This window comes from Haemorhous mexicanus, chromosome 1 (assembly GCF_027477595.1).
Source record: "Haemorhous mexicanus isolate bHaeMex1 chromosome 1, bHaeMex1.pri, whole genome shotgun sequence".
NCBI lineage: Eukaryota > Metazoa > Chordata > Aves > Passeriformes > Fringillidae > Haemorhous > Haemorhous mexicanus.
This window is the reverse complement of record NC_082341.1, coordinates 134,586,733-134,606,346: the sequence shown is the minus strand read 5'-3', so window position 1 is coordinate 134,606,346 and position 19,614 is coordinate 134,586,733. Positions and strand designations below refer to the sequence as shown.

The 19,614-nt window shown below is 41.3% G+C and overlaps 1 protein-coding gene across 5 annotated transcripts; it reads right to left on the bottom strand.

The window, feature by feature from the left end:
- Positions 1 to 652: 652 nt before the first annotated feature.
- Positions 653 to 19,571, bottom strand: LOC132336402 (RING finger protein 151-like). 5 transcript variants are annotated; one of them, XM_059863861.1, is made up of 9 exons: positions 19,437 to 19,553; positions 17,975 to 18,049; positions 15,184 to 15,296; positions 14,680 to 14,756; positions 14,005 to 14,228; positions 12,642 to 12,781; positions 10,683 to 10,845; positions 9,192 to 9,312; positions 653 to 8,228 (listed from the first exon to the last, which is right to left on the bottom strand). In XM_059863861.1, the coding sequence occupies exons 5-9, from the start codon at positions 14,208 to 14,210 to the stop codon at positions 7,995 to 7,997; spliced, it is 864 nt and encodes a 287-aa protein (XP_059719844.1). In that variant the 5' UTR covers positions 14,211 to 14,228; positions 14,680 to 14,756; positions 15,184 to 15,296; positions 17,975 to 18,049; positions 19,437 to 19,553; the 3' UTR covers positions 653 to 7,994. The 5 variants fall into 5 exon arrangements, with proteins under 5 accessions (XP_059719844.1, XP_059719845.1, XP_059719837.1 ...); XM_059863862.1 differs by lacking the exon at positions 17,975 to 18,049 and having other exon boundaries at positions 19,437 to 19,571; XM_059863854.1 differs by lacking the exon at positions 14,680 to 14,756 and having other exon boundaries at positions 19,437 to 19,552.
- Positions 19,572 to 19,614: the final 43 nt, after the last annotated feature.

The following is a 19,614-nucleotide window of genomic DNA, read 5'->3' as shown; positions in this document are numbered from 1 at the left end:
TAGGGGATAAACAGGTTATCAGCTCAGATCCTGGCCTGGCCTCTGGTTGTGCCATGTTGGCTTTCAGCTTTTTCTTCTGCTAACTCCTCCAGCAAGTAGGAGAATGTGTCTGGTTGGTGAAGGCAGAGGGCTGCATGCTGCAAATTCCTGCTTGAGTGCCCCATGTCCAGATTGCTCATGTTTAAGCAATTACAACAGTTCTGTTGTTTTGCTCTTCCATGTCGCCACCAGGGTATTTGTAGTGGCCATAAAAAAAAATTGCATTAGGGGTAAGATTCCTGCAGTTGATTGGCAGAGAATTTTTCCCTTCTTGCCCCTTCATTGTCCTGTTGTCTGTGCAGGACTGGAGCGTTGTACTCCAGGAATTCTCTAATTTTTGCCAGTACTTTGCCTTCCATGCTCATCCCATTCAGAAACTCCCATCTGCAAGGTGGGAGGGAAATCTGGAGAAGGGACAGCTTGAACACCTGCTTTGTTTATTGCTTCCTGTAGGAGGGAAAATGCAGCCTTGCCCACTCCAGGGCACCAAACCTGTGAGTGCATTGCCTTTATGACTTCTGTGCTCTGCAGGCCAGTGTACTTAAATGTTGCTATTCCATCTAATAAAGAGGATACTCAAACTTCTGTACAGAATGAAGTGAACCAAAGTGTGTTAATTATAGTGTAGACCCTTTATTAGTTCAACTTTTATACAAAGTGTACTTCAAAGTGATACAAAGTGTTACCATTTCTTGTACACACTAGAGATTAGGATCTGTTAAGGGCTGGTTTATCCTTGTGCATATAAAGGTAGAAAATAGACTGGCAGCGACCCATAATGCTGGAAGACAGTTCAGTGTTTACTCAGTTAATAGAAAGTTGCATAGAATTGTAGGTCTTTATAAAGGCATCTTCTGCGTGGTAAAATCTCCCTGACCTACCGTACTCCGTCTGACAACAGTACGGGAGAAAGGCAAGGCTAGTACTGCTCCTGTCAATACTACCCAGCTTCTAAGGAAAGTGGCTGTAGAGAAGCACCATGCCAGAAACATCCAAGAGGACAGCACATGGAAAATTTCATTTGCAAGGCTACCAATTTCTATAAATTGTAGGAACTGTTTGTAACCAGGGACTATTAAAACGTTACTTCATACAAACACCTAAGAACAGTTCAGATAAAACCACTTTTGGCCAGTCAAAATACATCACTATAGCAGGTATTTTGCTTGACTGTGCAATTCCCTTCCCTTCTATGCTACCCAGAAACTCCTGTATATGCAAGTTCTACATACCTTACTTAACCACTTGCTCTGAGTTTTGTTTCTGAATCTCCCAGGCTTGGTACTGTGACACTGTGTATCCACCTAACTGTGGATAAAGACTTAATCTCCATTTAATTCTAATGCCATGTTAACTCCCTGCCACACACTGGCAGCTCACAGTGGTGAGCTGGCCGGTGGCACAAGCTGGTGAGGCCACATCTCTGCTTTTGGGCTGAAGAACAGTCACACCACACTTGTTCTCTCTCTTGGCTCTCCCTTTTCCAGCTGCAAAGAGAAAGAAGCAGCAATTCAAAATACAACAATTTGCACAGTTACTGGTACACTTGGAGCAGCAGTTCCACTTGTGAGGAAATGGAACTGATTGAAGTGTGATTTAATATGAGAATAGTAATACCAGTAATTCCATGCTGGAATCCTCCTGTAATGCAGTTTCAGCAGTGTCTCATATAATGCTAAAGTATGATCTTGACTAGGGAAGTATCCTTTTCAAGTTAATGTCTTTAACTTAAGTATAGTACAATATTTGGAATCTTAGTTTTTGTGAACAGGATTAATAGACTATTGGAAAGACAGAAAAAAAAAAATCCCTTGCTGCTGCCAACTGCTAAGAGCTGCATAATACATGAGACTGGAAAAGCAAGAAGTAGATGAAGCATTAACATAACGGGCTATTTAATGTCAGTCTAGTCAATTGTAAAACAGGTCAAATGATGATGATACTTCAGCAATGCCACCCTGTGAAGGGTTCATTAGCAGAGGAAAATCTGAAGTGCAGAACAGTTACCAAGCCAGAGGAACGGCATTAAAGCTTGAAGTCACCAGAGGGACCTGATGCCATTAGCTACCGTGCGTGTATTTAAAACATCTCTGAAAGTGCTTCTTTGCTGCTAAAGGAAACCCAAACTGACAGCCCATGCCAGCAGCTGCTGGACCCAACACACTGCCACATTTCCACACTGGAAGTTGAGACTGTCAGAGCTTGTCGGTGAAGCAGAAAGTCCTTCCTTGCCACCTAGGACATGTTTTCTCACAGTTTCATGTCCATCACTTAGGAAAATGACAACAGGCCAAATGCTAGGTAAACATTAAATAAACCCTATTTCCCATACTAGGAGGAATTTAGTCAGAAATGTGTGGGTGAAGTTTCTAAAGCAAACAAATGCAGAGATCCCATTATGGGGAATGCACAGAGCAAATAGCTTGCTTTCTTCTGTGGTCAGAACAGAAAAGATTGGGTTACTGCCCTCTGACTCAGGAAAGATGATCCAGCTCATCAAGTTCTAATGGATTCTGAAGTAATTTTTGTCTTTACATTAGGCAAAGTAGATAAAGTCACATCACAACCACACAGTTACAGTACACAAAAAAGCACTAACTGAATCTAATAGCACAAAATCTGGTGCTGCTAAAAAGCTTGAAAATTAGCGTGAATGCTGCAATAATGTCACGCAGAGCACAGACACTCACTGCTTGCTTGCTCAGAACACGAGAATAACAGCATTCTTACTTTCTACCTATTGCTTTAATACAAAAATTGATGTAAGTGAATTGACCCCTGAATGTTTAGTGTGAATGAAGGTCTTCCCAAATTACAGCTACTGGTTTACTGCTTTAGATTATTAAATATGGCTGCTTAAGAGATGTGCTATGGCATGAATTGGTGAGATTGCTAGTGCCCCAAATACTCTCAATTACTTTACAGAAGAGCTAATTGTGTCAGTTTTTAAATACACAAGACCAGTTTTTAAAGACGTAAGACCTGAATACGTGCACACCTGCCTCAGTGGTACTAACGAAAGAGCAAGTTAGAAGGATTTATTAATGCCCAAAATTCACAAGCTCTGACCACAAATCTTCATAATGTAGACTATGTGCTAAAGAAGATTGCTGCCTCTCTCTTTGGTTATGCTATTAGCTATAAAAGCATTGCTCTGAGCACAGGAAGGCATGCACAGTAATGCAGTTGCTTTCTAAATGATAAAATTAACATATTTGGGTTGTTGAACCTGCACATATTATCCTGACCCTCCAAAACTGATTTAATACATTCAGTAAACAGAAGGCCAGGTATCTCTATAGTTAGTCCACTGGTGAGCTGAGAATATGGCTTAGTTATACCACTGAAAGCAACATGAACAGGCTGCGTAAAAAGTTTGGAGAAAGTCTGAACAGATTTCTCATGCAGTGCTTATAGATAAATGCATCCTTGATTTGTGGGTCTGTTAAAAAATCCTACTGCAAACTTTGAATCATAGAATCATCAAGGGTGGAAGAGACCAAGTTCAACTGCCAACCCAGAACTAGTCCCGAAACCCTAAACCACTAAACCATTGCTCAGCCCCAGATCCTGACAACTCTTCAACACCTCCAGGGATGGTGACTCCACCAGCTCCCTGAGCATCCTATTCCAACACTTGACCACCCTAACAGTGAATTTTTTTTTCTAACATCTCATCTGAATCTCCCCTCTCTGAGCTTAAGGCCATTTCCTCTTATCCTCTCACTGCAGACACAGTAGTAGAGACCAGCCCCCACCTGGCTACACCCTCCTTTCAGGGAGTTGTAGAGAGTGAAGAGGTCCCCCCTGAGCCTCCTCTTCTCTAGACTAACAAACCCACCTCTTTCAGCTGGTCCTCACAAGACAAGCTTTCTAGACCTTACATGAGCTTTGTTGCCCTTTGCTGGACATGCTTCAGCATTTCAATTCCCTTTTTAAAGTGAAGGGCCAAAACTGGACACAGCACTTGAGGTGTGGCCTCACCAGTGCCAAATGCACAGGGACAATCACTGCCACACTACTTCTGATACAGGCCAGGTTGCCATTGGCCTTCTTAGCCAACTGGGCACATGTTGGCTCATATTAAGCTGGCTGTCAACCAGCACACCCAATTCCCTTTCTGCTGAGCAGTTCTCGAGCCACTCTGCCCTCAGCCTGTAGCACTGCATGGGGTTGCTGCAACCCAAGAGCAGGACCCAGCACTTTGTCTTACTGAACCTCATGCACTCGTCCTTGGCACATTGATCGAGTTTGTCCAGGTCCGTCTGCAGAGCCTTCCTACCCTTAGGCAGATCAACACTCCCATCTGACCTAGTGGTGTCTGCACCCATCTCCACATCCAAATCATTAATAATAGTGTTAAAACAGGACTGGCCCAAATACTGAGCCCTAGGGAACACCACTAGTGACCAGCTGCCAACTAGACTTCGCTCTATTCCCCACCACTCTCTGGGCCTGACAACCAGCCAACTTTTTAGCCATTGGAGAGTCCACCCATCCAAGTCTGAAGCAGCCAGTTTTTCTAGGAGGATGCTGTGGAAGATGGTGTGAAACGCTTTACTGAAGTCTAGATAAACAACATCCACAGCCTTTCCCTCATCTTCTCAGCAGGCCACTTAGTCATACAAGATCAGATCAGTCAAGCAGGACCTGCCTTTCTTCAATCTTTGTTTTCTGGGCTTGATCCCTTGGTTGTCCCGCATGTGCCATGTAATGTCACTCAGGATGATCTCTTCCAGAACCTTGCTCAGAGCTGAGGTCAGGCTGACAGGCCAGTAGTTCCCCAGATTATCCCTCCAACCATTCTTTTAGATGGGTGTTGTATCTGCTGATCTCCAGTCACCTGGAATTTCTCCAGTTAAGCAGGACTGCTGACAGATGATTGAAAGTGTTTTGGCAAACTCACATAATCACTAGGTTGGAAGAGACCTTCAAGATCATCAAGTCCAAATCATGCCCTAACTCCTCAACTAAACCATGGCACCGAGTGCCACATCCAGTCTTTTCTTAAACACATCCAGGGATGGTGACTCCACCACCTCCCAGAGCCAGCCATTCCACTACTTTATCAGTCTTTCCATGAAAAATTTCTTCCTAATATCCAAGCTATATTTCTCTTGATGCAGCTTGAGACTGTGTCTTCTGGTTCTGTCAGTTGCTGCCTGGTGAAAGAGACCAACCTGCACCTGACTACAGCCACCTTTCAGGAAGTTGTAGAGAGTGATAAGGTCATCTCTGAGTCTCCTTTTCTCCAGGCTGAACAACCCCAGCTCCCTCAGTTGTTCCTCAGAGCCCCCACCCGCAACCTTGCTGCTTCCTCTGGATGCACTCAAGCATCTCAACATCTTTCCCAGACTGAGGGGCCAGAATGGGACACAGCACTGACCTCACCGGGGCCACTGAGTACTTTTGCCAGTTCCCTCATTGCTCTGGGGTGGATCCATCAGGGCCCATTGCCCTATGAGTGTCTAACTGGCACAGCAGGTCATTAACCATCTCGTCCTGGACTACGGGGGCTTCACTCATCTGTCCATCAATAACTTCCATCTCATGGAGCTGGGTTTCCTGAGGACAAGTGATCTCAATATTGAAGACTGAGGCAAAGAAGGCATTAAGTACCTCTTCCTTTTCCTCAACCCCTGTCACTACACCACCCTCTGGATTCAACTAATGGTGGAGACACTCCTTGACCCTCCTTTTGCTGTCAACATACTTAAACAGTTTTTTTATTGTCTTTAACTGTAGTGGCCAAAGCAAATTCTAGCTGGGCTTTGTCCCTTTTAATCTTCTTCCTACATGACCTTGTGACATCCTTACAGTCCTCCCAAATTACCTGACCCTCCTTCCAGAGATGATATATTCTCTTTCCCCATTATGTTCCAGCTTAAGTTCTCTGTTTAACCACACTGGTCTTTTTCCTGTACAACTTGTCTTTCCACACATAGGGACAGTCTGTTCCCAAATATTCAACAATTCCTTTTTAAAGCTCATCCTGCCTTCCTGGACTCCTTTGCCCTTTAGAACTGACTTCCAAGGGACTTGGTCAATCAATGTCCTAAACAGATCAAGGTCTGCTCACCAAAGTCCAAGGTGAGCAGACCTCGTGGTGCCCCTCCTTACTTCACCCAGTATAGAAAAGCCTGACAGTTTGGGGTCACTCTGCCCAAGATGGCCACTGACCATCTCAGCACCCACCAGTTTTTCTTTGCTCACAAGCAACACGACCCCCCCCCCTCCTCTGTTAGTCTCATTTACCAGTTGTGTTAGTTAGAAAGCTGTCTTCCACACATTCCAGGAACCCCCTAGGCTGCTTCCTCTCTGCTGTATTTCCAGCAGACATCTGGCAAGTTGAAGTCATCCATGAGCATAAAGGCTGGTGGCTGTGACGCCTTGCCAGCTGCTTGAAGAACACCTCATCAGCCTGTTCCTGGCTTGGTGGTTTCTAAGGGACTCCCACCATGACATCTGCCCTGCTGAGCTTCCCTGTGATCCTTACCCAGAGGCACTCAACCATGTCATCTTCATCATCAATTTCAATACAATCAAAACACTCCCTATTGTACACTGCTACCCAACCACCTCTCCTGCTTTGTCTGTCTCTTCTAAAGAGCTTATATCCAGCCATTGCAGCACTCCCATGATGACAGTCATCCCACCACATTTCTGTGATGGTGACAACATCAAAACCTTCCTGCTGAACAATGGCTTCCAGCTCCTCCTGCTTGCTGCCCCCACTGTGTGTTGGTGTAGATGCACTTTAGCAGGGCCAATGGTTTTGCCACCCTAGGTTCATCTCCAGTGATCCTCCACTTTCTGAGGTGCACTTGACTGGTACATTTGCCTCGGGGAGGCAGAGAATGGCTCTATCAATCAATCTCTTCCTCAGATGCTCTAACGTCCCTTAACCCTTCCACCACCGCTTTGAGCTGTACTGCTAAGCAGAGCAGATCACTGAGCTACTCACACTCATGTTCTGTTACCCTCTGATGACAGTGCCAGGCTCTGGCACTCCCTGAAGCCTGCCTGAGCACTAACACAGATGTCTGAAGCCCAAGTGACTGTGCAAATATTCATCTCTTGTGCATATCAAGTAGCCTTTAACTTGCCACAAGAAATTTAAGGATACTCTAGGTTTTTATATATACTTCAAAGACATTGAGTACCAAATGACTGGTCTTATGCTTAAAGAACCTGTAGAAATACCTGATAGTTTCACATATAAAAGCTTCAAATTTTTAAGTAAGAAGTAGATCCATTCCCACAAACTCAAAGTTATTCACACATCTGTTTAAAGGGTTTTAGATTATTCTACTACCTTGGGCTTTAGTATTAGTCTCTTAAGTGTGTTATCAGCCTTGGAAATGAGAAGAAGCTCTAAAGCAACAGTCAACCTCACCCAAAGCTGTTACATAGCAGAAGAATTACAGTTTAAAGTGCTTGCTTTCCACCTCTGAAATAAGACCTTCTATTGACTACAAACAAAATCTTATTAATTTCTATTACTGACTTACTAATTCTACTATTCACTTTTCCCCAAATTAAGTACATCCCAAATGGTCACATTTGCTTTTTTGTTTCAAACAGAGATACTGAAATGTTTTTTTCTTCCTGGTCCATAATAGTCTGTAACTTTGACTTTAAAAGGCTGTAGCTTTCAGTCTTGAAAGATTCCTGTAAGTGATGCTGTAAAGAGAGAACAAATCAAGTCTCCTTTCCCTTTTTATAAAAACATTAGCTAAAAACATGTCTTCCAATTACTGGTTTTAATGACCTGAATTCCCTCAGGAAAAAAAATTTCTCTTTGTTTTTATGGCCCCAAAGGAAATAGAGCTGTAATTTAGACTTCAAAAAAACCCAAGTAAATCAGAAATGATATAAAGTTTACCAATGATTCAAGGAAAGTAGTTTGCCAGAAGCCAGTATTTGAAAAAAATGCTTTTTGAGCAGAGTACTCTTTAGATAACTGTAACTTCCCTAGGTTTTCTTTTTACACTCTCTATTCGTGTCAAAGGACGGAAATTTGACTTCCTGCTTCCCTCTGTAGTAGTTAATCTACAGTCCTTCTGCAGCCCCTTCAGCAGCTCTATTAACTCCCGTTTTTCCAGCTCTGCCTGCTCCAGCTCTTGGCGGTGCTGCCTCTCCGCAGCCATCAGAGACCGTACATCTGACATCATTCGTGACATCTGACTCTGAAATGCAAACACAAATTTACTGCAAGAAACAAACCCTCTTCTAATGATGGTGCAATGAAGTCAAACTGGCCACGCAAGTAGGGTGATGGAGTCTTCGGAATAAAACCCACCAAAAAAATTTTTTGATAGTGCAACAAATGTAAACAGTTTGAGACACAATCCAGCATTCATCTTGTGGGATGGTCTTGTTCTAAAGATTCTAATATGTTTTTCAAAAACATTTTGTTTTCATATTTTGTTTCTTACGAAGTATGATAAGAAACAGCCAATTTATCCACGTGCTGCTTTTATTTTCTATTTCAAAAATCCAAACAAAATACGGTTGTAGTTATGTTCAGATACATTCTTCAAGGATTTAACATCAAATCCAGTAAAAATAAAAATGTAAGCTATAAATTTTTAAAGACTTTATAAAGCTTTAAAAATCTATTGCTTTAAAAATAATTTTTCTGTGATATAATAAAAAGAGGATGAATAAAAGGCTAAGACAGCTTTGCTTGTTACTTGACGACGTATACTGTGAACCTTTCCAACCTTCTGATCACAGTGCAAATACCACTCTTGGCAGTAGGGCTCTGTGTCAGCTCAGGACTAAGCCACTTTGCATAGCAATTAAAAATGGAGCTGGATGCTTAGTTACATCCAGTTTGTGATGTATACTGTACATTTAGACACAGAAATCAGTTTCAGATTGATCTGTTGACAATGTTACACATGCACAGAACACGGGTGGAGTACCCAGGTGAGCTCCAGTGAACCTGAAGCAGATAACCACAGGAATACAGCATCCAGCCTGTTTCTCCACAGAGCTAACCTGGAAAAGCTTTCACAGTTTTGCTTCTCATACTTAATGTCATTTTCCTCTGTATGAGACTTTATTTATAAAATAAGAAACTGCTATTGGGAAAAGCAAAAACCTCGACTGTTAAAAGAGGGAAAAAAAAAAAGGACTGTATTTACCTTCAGTTCTTCAATTTCATTTTGCAGAATACTCTCTTTTTGGACCATATGCCTTCTCTGTGAATCTAACCTTGACTCCATCTCATGTTTTGCCTCCTCCACTCTGCAGATCATTTCTGACCTGAAAAGTTTATTTCTCCTTGTTAAGTCTTGTAAGCAGAGAAAAGAATGATCTTCAAAATCCAGAAAGCCTTCTTGCAGCCAAGAAGACACTGAACTGATTCCCATCAAGCTCTACAGGATGCCTCTGTAGAGGCATTATTTACTAATTTAAAAAGAAAAACAGCATAAAGAAGTGCATTGGGCCCAGGGGCATTAAAGTGCCCATGAGGAGCCTATAGAGGGGACAATCATATCATATTCCTCTAATAAAATATTCCAAGAGCTCAAGAAGGTGTATTTATGACTTTAAGTGATTTTCTGCTGTTTGCCTACACTATGTGCTTGCTGAGTGTTATGAAATAAGAGGCAGCCAAGATAAAAAGTCTGAATCCTATAGTAGTGCTAAACATGTAATGAAGTGAGACAGCCCGAATGTCTGGACATGGTGGGCACTTACAGACAAAGTTTAGTGGTGGGCCTGGCAGTGCTGGATTAACTGCTGGACTCAATGATCTTAAAGCTCTTTTTCAATCTAAATGATTCCATGGTTCTGTGTAATCTCGTTCACTCTTATGGTGGACACTAAATGACAGTATGCAGTAAACTGTTACAGCCTAGTCACTCACACAGCTCCACAGCCAAAACCAGATGGCACTGTATTAACCTTTTGAGTTCAGAAACCAGGGAGCAGAATCACTTGTGTCTCAATGCATTTAAGCCATATTTGAGCCTGACTTTACAGCAGTGTTCAAAAGCACAACACCTAGGAACTGAAAGATACAAATGGGAAGGAGCATGAGTGGGGGAAAAAACAAAGTACAACTGGAATATAATGAAAAGGGAAAGCTACAGAAACCTACGTAAGAGGAAAACAATGATGCTGGTAAGAAGATTAATATTCACCGATTGTTTATCTACCAGAACTTTAAAAAAATCAAAATTAGACCTTCAGTGGTTGAATCTACCTGTACCTGCCAAAATACCTACAGATTTTTATCTTCTCAATCTGTAAAAACATAAACTAAATACAATTATTAAATAATGTGGCTTCATCTGTATAACAGGCCAACGGAAAAATCAAATTGCCAGCTTCCATTTTCTTAGGTTTTTTGTCATTTTAAATAGTAAGCTTGCAATTCTGTTGAACTGCAAGCAATGGTATTTTAAGATTTATGGTAACTTGGAAAAAACTGCCCAACAACAAAAGAATCAAACTAGCAAGAATTTAAAGTCTGTCCTGACACATGATAAAATTCTGGCCCGTTAGCATCAAGTAATTAATGGTCCATTTAACATATATCAGAATCCAGAGCTAGTATTTCAAAGTGCTTCATGCAGTGACTTTCAACCCAGCCCAACCCAGACGCAAGAGAAAGAGAAGCTTTGTACCGAAGCAGCTCCAGCTCTGTCCTCAGCTCTGCCACACAGTTGTGCTGAGTGTCCTCGGCGCTGAGGATGGTGTAGCCACAGCCGTTGGGGCACTCCCGGCTCCGGTACTCGCACACCGCCAGGTGCCCGTCCAGGTTACGCCGCTCGATCTGCACGGTACAACCTGAGCAGGGGGAGCAAGGCAAGACAGCCATCCACAACAAAAGCATTTTGAGTCATTCCAAACAAAAACACTCAAGAAAGGAAGCTGAGAGAAGTGATTTCTTTAGGATATGAAATATGACAGTTACACGTACGTAGCTACTCATACAACTCTGTAAAGAGGTCTTACTAAGATACTTGTCCATTAACTGAAAATACTGAAAGGTTGGAAGGAGGTATTTTCTGTATTTTCCGTAAAGTCTTCTACTGCTGGTCTGGCATTAAATCAACTTCAGTAATGACAATCCTGATGCCACGCTAAGACTCTAGCAGCTTTCCTGTGCTACCATCATAGATTTCAAGGACTGGAATTTATAAAGAATACACATGTGTAAAAAAATATTATGCTATCAAACTTAGAGAAAAAGTCCAAAGATGTAGTAAAGAGTGATGTGGGTGAGATGGAAGGTAAACTTGTTTTCCAGACAATATGTTTGTCTTGTCCATAATGTACTAGACCATAATAATAAGTCAGAACATTTATTTATGAACATTTAATAACTCATACAAAGATAGAAATATTTCCACAGAAATTCTAGAATACAAACTTTGCAGATCTGTAGTGATTAAAAGCAAAATGTAAAGAATCAAAAATAAGTACTATATAAATTATTGCTATATTTAACACTCTAAACTTGAAGTTTGTAGTCTCAACTTATGAAGCCAAAGTTGGGAAGGTTGTAGTTTAATTGTTTAGACTCGCTTTGTTGAAGTACACACTTTCATTTAATTTGAATAGAATATCAATTTAAGGAAACTGAAACAATGGAGTATTGAAAGTTCCCAATAAACCAAACCAGAAAATGGCAAATGAGTTCTCTAGAAGAGCTTTACTAATAAGTGCAAAGATTTGTAATTGAGGTACTCAAAATACACTCCATGTATTTTTGGGAAAGAGTTGAAGCAATGTAAGAGCCTTCACACCCCAAACACCAGACACCCAATGGAGTGTAAAAACATCAATCTGTAAAACACTACTGTTTCTGTAGGAAGTAGAACAGGTGAATCAATCATCTGCAGAAGTCACTTCTGAGAAAAATTATAACTTCTAGCAGAGCAATTCTAGTACCTTAATAATCTCATAATTAACTACAATGGTAGACTCCCAACTATGCCCTTAGCATCATTAATTAGATTTTAACTTTATCGAGGAACAGACAACATTTCAAACGAATTCAACTGGGAAATTTTAACACTATGTTCCTTTTTAGAGGTATGTTTCTTTCTCAGGAGGTGTAGCCTTGCTTTAAATAAAAATGTCAACATGAACAATTCTAACTAGAATTTAGCTTAGAGTAATTCTTATTTCCAAGATACGTTCCTGTTAAAGCTATGTCACAGAGCTGACAGCTGCACATGCATCAGGCAACCAGGTGTTTTATAAATAAATTATGATCCCTAAATCTTTTGCAGGGGCTACTGCATTCATTCTAACATCAAAACAGGCAGTCAGAACTGTAAAAAAACCTCATAACTTGACAGAAAGCAAAACTAATGCACTACTACATTTTCATACATATGAAGTTCATCATATCCATTTTGGTTAGTTTTTGGATAAGAAACAGTTGCTAATCATCATGACAGCCATAAACTGGTACTATATTTTGTTCAAAAACACCACTGTAAAGAGCAGATCATTCCAAAGCTTTGAATTTCTCTTAGAAAATAATGGCCATTATTGCAGTTCTTTTATTGATGGGAAGATAACAAACTTGTTTGTTTAATATAAAGGATAAAACTTCTTTGAATGTTACTCACCAGCATTGGAGCAAGGTATCTGACTGTACTCACACTCCCTTTCATGCCTGTCTATAGACTCCAGAGAACAAACCATTTCACAGCCATACTCTCTGTTTCTGCAATGTAGCTGAAGACGGTTTAAATCATTTTTCATATATCTACATGCAAAGAAAAGAATTTGTCCTTAAATCTCGGAACACTATTGAAAAATTTTTACTTTCAACTTCTGGGAAAAGAAAGCAAGATTCAGGAAAAATTGTGAGTAACTAGCTGAATTTATTTATTTTTTAAAAAATTCAAGTGACCCTATCAGGAAAAAACAGTTTGAAAGAAACAATGTTAACGAAAAATTCAGTCTCCAAATTTAAATGTGCAAATAAAATCTTTATTTTTGAATAGTTTTTAATTGTGACCTTTCACTGGCTCAGCAGATATTATCAATAACAAACACCAGGGCTACTCATCTGCCATTTAAATTCTGTATTTCTAAATATGCCAGACTAAAGGACTAAAGTGAGTATAGACAAAACAATCTAAAAATTAAACTCTAGTGCTCTGTCTACACTACAGCTGACTTCTAGACAATAAAATCTCATGAATGAAAAATTACATTATGAGTACTAACAAAGTTAAATTTACTGTGGCTGGAGACTTTAAATACATAACTGTTAATCTGAGCAAGATTAGACAATGCAGCTGTTAAACAGTAAGCAGCATCTACTGTTGAAACTGTTTTGTTCTGACACTAGCAGGAATTACAGTTTAAAATAAAACAGTTTGTTTGGGAAAGACCAACAACAATCATGTGGTCCAACTGCCTGATCAGTTATAGAAGGCACTAGTGAGAACAGCCCGCTTTACACGACAAGGTGGTTCACAACAGATACTCCTATGTCTAAAGATCTTTTTTAAAAAGGATTTGAAGGTCAGAAATTTGGTTAATATCTCCAGGAATTTTTAATTACAAACTCCACTACAGCATCTAACTAAGACTGAAAAGAGATACAGAGTGTGTAGTGACTGTCATCAAGAGCTGCTTTGCTTGCTTTCTCTAAACTCAAGTATGGAAAAGTTTTGATGCTGTAAAGGACATTAAGAATAATATCCAGACAGGCATCTGGAATCAACATTCAAGATATAAAAAGGTGGAGAATAAACTAAGTGTCCTCTCAATTTTGAAATCCTAACACCATAACAGTTAGTTATAATAAATAGAAAATGCTAATGCTTTCATGTAAGTAAGTAGTTGCTGCTGTCTGCCACAGGCATACTGGATAAAGACAGCTTGAGCGACAGTATCGACAAGAGATGAAGCTGTGCAAGCAAAACTGAGAAATCCTAAATTCACGTAATTTCAACACACAGCAAGATTACTGGATACCTATAGAGAGGTCGTAGCAAAGACACATCAATCACTTGTCTGTCTTCAGGGCAGTTACTGTGATGAACAAGCCACCCATGGATACAGGCAGTGCAGAAAGCGTGTTCGCAAGGAGCCTGCAGTGGATCTTCCAACACGTCTCGGCAGATGGAGCACAACAGCCCTTCATTAACATAGCCCACGAAGCGCTCAATATCATAACCCATGCTCTCCACACCTTCAACCTGTTCAAAAACCCCAAGCACACAGAAATAAAGCAATCTTTGTGCTGAATCTGTATGGGTAGATCCACAAAGAAGCCTGAAAGCAATTCTACAAACATGGAGACCATAAAATGAATAAAGAAGTAAATGTGTGAGTGCAAACAAACATTTACACACTTCAGAGACTTTCAGATTTAAGTGGGAAATTGAGACTTGTACTCTGGATGTCAGAATCACAGTTTTCTATCAAGAAATTCTGAACTCTGAAAGCAAAGACTTTGGCACAGTGGAGCTGCACTTCTGAACACTGTTATTAAACATAATTGTAGCAGCCACTGTGAAACACACAGTTTCTATTTATGTGAATTTTACCTGAAGCAGAAACATCACACAAGTTCAAATGCAAATGTTTGCTTTCCATTTTAATACTTTGCATACAATGCCTAACAAACTTACAAAATGGTGTTCTTACCAACAATAGCTGTGGCACTTTCAGCTAGCAAATCCTGGATTGATGAACTGCACATCACTTAAGACGTTGCTTTCATACTGAAAAAAAATTCTCTAGTCACTGTAGACCTCCATTTCATGTGAACACATGGAATTTCCACACACTTAAAGACATACTTAATATTCAGGAAGTAAAAGAAGCCAAAACTGCAGCTAACCCTGAAATCATGAAGAGCTACTGTCTTTTCCTACATGATCTATTTTATAAAACTGAGAAGCTTTTGAATGGATTTGAAAGCTTTGTGAAGAAGAACTAATGGGCAATCTGCCTTCATCTAAATCCTGTCATGAAAAACCTTATGGAATTTGGCAAGACTCCACAGAACTTGCTTAAAAGAATAAGTTTTAGGCTCCACATTGCTCCTTGACATACAAAGTTACTTTTGTAAACCCACTGAGACTTGTAAAAGAGGTTTTCATTAGTTGTGAGGTTTTCTAAATAAAATAGAAAAGGAGGATATCTTACCTTTGTAGATTTTACTACATATATATGTAGTTTGCCCAAATACTTCAAAACAGTTTTCTGATCAGTAAGGCATGTAATGCTACCTTCAGTTTCTCTTCACTGCTTTATTATGCCTACGAGAAAAATTAGAAAGAGTAAGGCTCAGTAGTGTTTCCTAAGTTACTGATTCCTATGTCTAACAAGCCCGCCACTGAATAGATGCTGTCCTAACAGCCCATTAAAACCAAGTTTTACAAAGCAAGCCGCTGAAAACCTACAATTCAACACAGGAGAACTGACTAGATTAGGGTGAAAATAATCACCAGTCTCTGTTTCAATTACTACTGATGCAGATATTTATCACAAAACTGAACACCCTGCTGATGATCAATTTTGAAGCCAGTTTTTCTTGTAAGACTGAAGACAACAGAATTAGTATTACTGAAAAACAGCAACTGAAATCTGGTAAAATTATATTCCTCAAAAAGATGGAAGTTCCTTATTGACCTGTTCTAATCTAGTCATGGCAGGCAGTTCATTTTTAAAATAAAACTATTACAGTCAATTTGTTGTATTGGCAAATATCATTGCTGCATAGCATAACTAGAGTTGCTCACTTACAACATCATGAAAGATATCATTATCAAACCCCTTAAGTTATGCTAGAGGACTTAAACTGCATATATAGATTAGATAATATGAACTGTAAGCCTAACACTTTGATTTGATTTAGTGGATCCAAGAGGATTCTGCTTTTAGAAAACTTTCAAGGAGAGATAAGAGAGCAAAATTACTTTTACTGTCCTAGAGTTTCTGTTCTACTGGAATTGTGGATGCTGTGAGCTACATTTTACACAAATGCTGCTAGTCCCTGAGGACAAGTCTTCAAGACACTCTTCAGCATATTTTAGCAAGTTTGAAGACTAACAGAATGCAGGAAAGAGTATTTTTATCAAATGGGGAGCAAAAACTTTATTTGTGTTTTACAGAGAAATGAAGTGCAACAGCCACAACAATATATATATTATATACATATGCCTCTGTATATAAATATATTTGGATGTATAAAGCCCCAGCCAAACTGAAATTCAAATGAAGAGTGGATGGGAACTTTGAGGCAAAAAATGCAATCAAGTGGGATTCTTCAGGACATTTTGAAGACTTATGTTGGAGCAGCAAAACACAGTGCTGGAACCCTTGTGGCCATGGATCTGGGACCTATGACAACAGCTGTTACTGAAGTCACAGACTTCTTCCAGTAGAAGTTTCCTGACCTGAAGAATCAGAGATGTTTTACTTTCTTACCAACTTCAAGAGATGCACCTTAGTCAAGAGTTAAGCAGAGGGAGAGCATCTGATCAATGTCATGCACTTTAGCAGTACAGATCACTTTACCCAGTATCTTTAACACAAAATGAGAGAATTTTCAGCTTCTGCTTATCCCTAGAAACATCTCTCTTCTCCATTTGGCCTCAAAACGTATTTCCCCAATTTCACTAGAATTCACCAATTGTCACACTACTTTTTTTGATTGCACCTAGAAATTACATTATTTTGTTGAGAGATGTCAGTTGCTGAAGCAAATAACTTTTAAATAGAATAAGCCACATAGAATTATAATACTGTGTGATTTAGAATGCTGTTTACTTATATCTACTTGCTTAGCATGTGTAGCTTGAGTTGCTGGAAGTCTTAGGCTGAAAGCTGTAGACTTTTGCCTAGACATGCTTTTGGCTGGAACTGAGTTTATTTCCTTAGCAATTTTCCCAGTAGCTGCTACAGAGCTGTGCTTTGCCTTTAGAATGAGAAGAATGTTGCCAACACACCAATGTTTTAATTGTTGCTAAGTAATGTTTATCCTAAGTCTAGGACTTTATTTTAGTTTCCCATGCTCTACCAGGGAGCAGGTGCAAAAGTAGCACAAACCAGAAGATAAGAAGCTCATGGTCATCAGCAGAAGCTACAATTCAAGATAAGAACAGTTAATAGCTTGCCTGCATGGACATGGAGAAATAATCCAGTAAGCTGTTAGAAGACCCCAGACCAAAAATCACCACTGGACAACAAGGGCCACGTGAAGAGCATGTAGGGGAAGGTGCATAAATTGTAAGGGTATCATTGTGCAGAGAATTCTTTGTTTGGGAGAGAAAGTGCACAAACTATGACATGCTATTTGCTTCTTATTGTTTCATGTTTTATTTTTCCCTGCAGTTCTGCACAAGCAAGAATCTCCTCCAGACTTCAGAGGTATCAAGCAATTTTTCAACAGCTGTCATCCCACGATGTTTGCCAGGCAGATGCACATCCAAAACCAGCCTTGAGCTGTGGACATCACTGTTCTCAAAGAAAGACTTGGTGTGGATATGGTAACAGGGAGAATACAGGTGGGATGTAGTTCCCAACAACATCATCACATAGCTTGCTAAATGCCTGGCACTAATCAAAGTTATTCCATTGTGAGTCAGGACACTGAAAAGAAATTAGTGACCTTCATTTTTGCATCTGCAGTAGCTTCTGATTTTTAAAAAATGCTTCTTTTTCATGTGACAAAACAAAGCATAACTGTTTGAAAGTCTGGAGTGAACCATGACAGAACTACAGATGTGCATGGCTAAGATAGCATTTTCAGAAATGCTGCAGGAACAGAGTCTATGCAGGGCCCAGGGAGGAGGTGACACTGAGACATGACATTTCTTCAGCCTTTATTTTCACAAATTCTGCTATAAAGAAGCAATAATTTAGTGTGTTTTTTGCCACTCTGACACTGTAAGCCACTTCAAGCCACCATCAGTGCCCAAAGGGGCAGACTCACCCCTTCAACTGTGACTGTACAAGTGGTTTCTAAGGCACTTGATGCATCACTCTCAGTAACTGACCTGTTTTAAGACTGAATTGGGGAAAAAAAAATTAACTTTAGCAGTTTTCTTACGGTAGCCCAAGCCTATCTATCCACAAATTAATGTGCTCCCCAACTGCCTCCACCCCCTCCTTTGAATCGGTGAGAACATTAAATTTGTCCCTTTCCTGAACTGGTTCATGCAACTCACCATACATACCCTGATATGATTTGTTAGGCTAGAATTTCTTGTAGATGGTTCAGCAAAAGCTCTAGGGAGCATGTAAGCAGGGCGTGACCAGGGATAAGAAACTGCAGCCAGGCCAGAAAGGGAAGAAAGACAGACAGCAGCAGTCAAGGATGCTGAGGGGTGCTACTCCCTCAGCTCAGCTCCCCAGACTGGTACATCGGGGAGTTGGATGAACATTCATGTAAGAAAAAAGGAACAGAGGAGGGTAAGAGTACATGAACAGCAACACCACCTTACACTGATGCAAACAACTATTTTTTTTTCAAAAAAAAGCTTATATAAAAATTACAAGCCGATTTAAGGCCTCTACCAGGAACTACATAACTACTATAGCGATTCTGACAAAGAACATTTTTGTACAACATTTGCTGTCCTGCAAAACCTGCTCAGAACAGTGCCGTCCATGACCTGCCTGGCACAGACCAGAGTCCAGAGAAGGGCAATGGAGGATCTGGAGCACAAGTCCTATGAGGAGCAGCTGATGGATTTGGGGCTGTTTGGCCTGGAGAAAAAGAGGCTCAGAGGGGACCTTATCGGTCCACCTGAAAGGAGACTGTAGCCAGGTGAGGGCTGGTCTCTTCTCCCAGGCAGCCAGCGACAGTATGAGAGGCCACCGCCTCAGGCTGCGCCAGGGGTTGGGTTTCAGTTGGACAGGAGGAAGAATTTCTTCACAGAAAGGGTGATTAGCCATTGGAATGGGCTTTATGATCCCAGAGGTCTTTTCCAACCTAATTAATTCTGTGACCACTTTCGAGGCGGTGCAGGGCCGGGCTCTGCCAGCCCGAGCCAAGCCCAGGATCAGAGGAGCTCTCTCCCCTCGGAGCTGTGGGAGGGGGAATTTTGTACAGCTAACAGGGGAAAGGCCTCCGGATTCGGCCTGGGAAGGCGCTTCAAGGATGGACAAAGGTCCTGGTCACAGAGCTGGCCTGGAAACATCTAAAGAAGCGACCCGACACCAAGAAACAGCACCTGCGCTGCCTCGGGCAGCGACAAACACCCTTACAGCTGCAAACACCCTTCCCGCTCCCTTCCCCACACGCCGGCGATGCCGCCGCCTGCCCGGCGCAGGGCCCTGACAACAGCTGAGCACAAACACCGCGCAGCACCTCCCGCCCTGGGCCCAGCCCCGCCCGGGCCCCGCTCGCCCCCGGCCCGCTCGGGGCCGGGGCCGCAGCCCCGTTCACTCACCCCGCCCGCCGCCGCTCGCTGCCGCGCAGCCCAGGTTCCCTTTACGGCCGCTCTCGCTTGACGGCGGCGCGGCGGGCGGCCGCTCCGCCATGCTGTGTGTGGCACAGACCCCGCAGGCCGGCACTGCGCATGCGCAAGGCAGCGCCTTTCCAGGGTCCCGTCCCGCGGCACGGCCCCG

Coding starts and splice junctions, on each gene's coding strand:
- LOC132336402 (XM_059863862.1), bottom strand. CDS start 14,210: ATGGGTTATGATATTGAGCGCTTCGTGGGCTATGTTAATGAAGGGCTG. Junction 10,846..12,641: donor GATACCTTGCTCCAATGCTG/GTGAGTAACATT, acceptor CCCCCTGCTCAG/GTTGTACCGTGCAGATCGAG. Junction 8,229..9,191: donor ATGAAATTGAAGAACTGAAG/GTAAATACAGTC, acceptor TTTGCATTTCAG/AGTCAGATGTCACGAATGAT.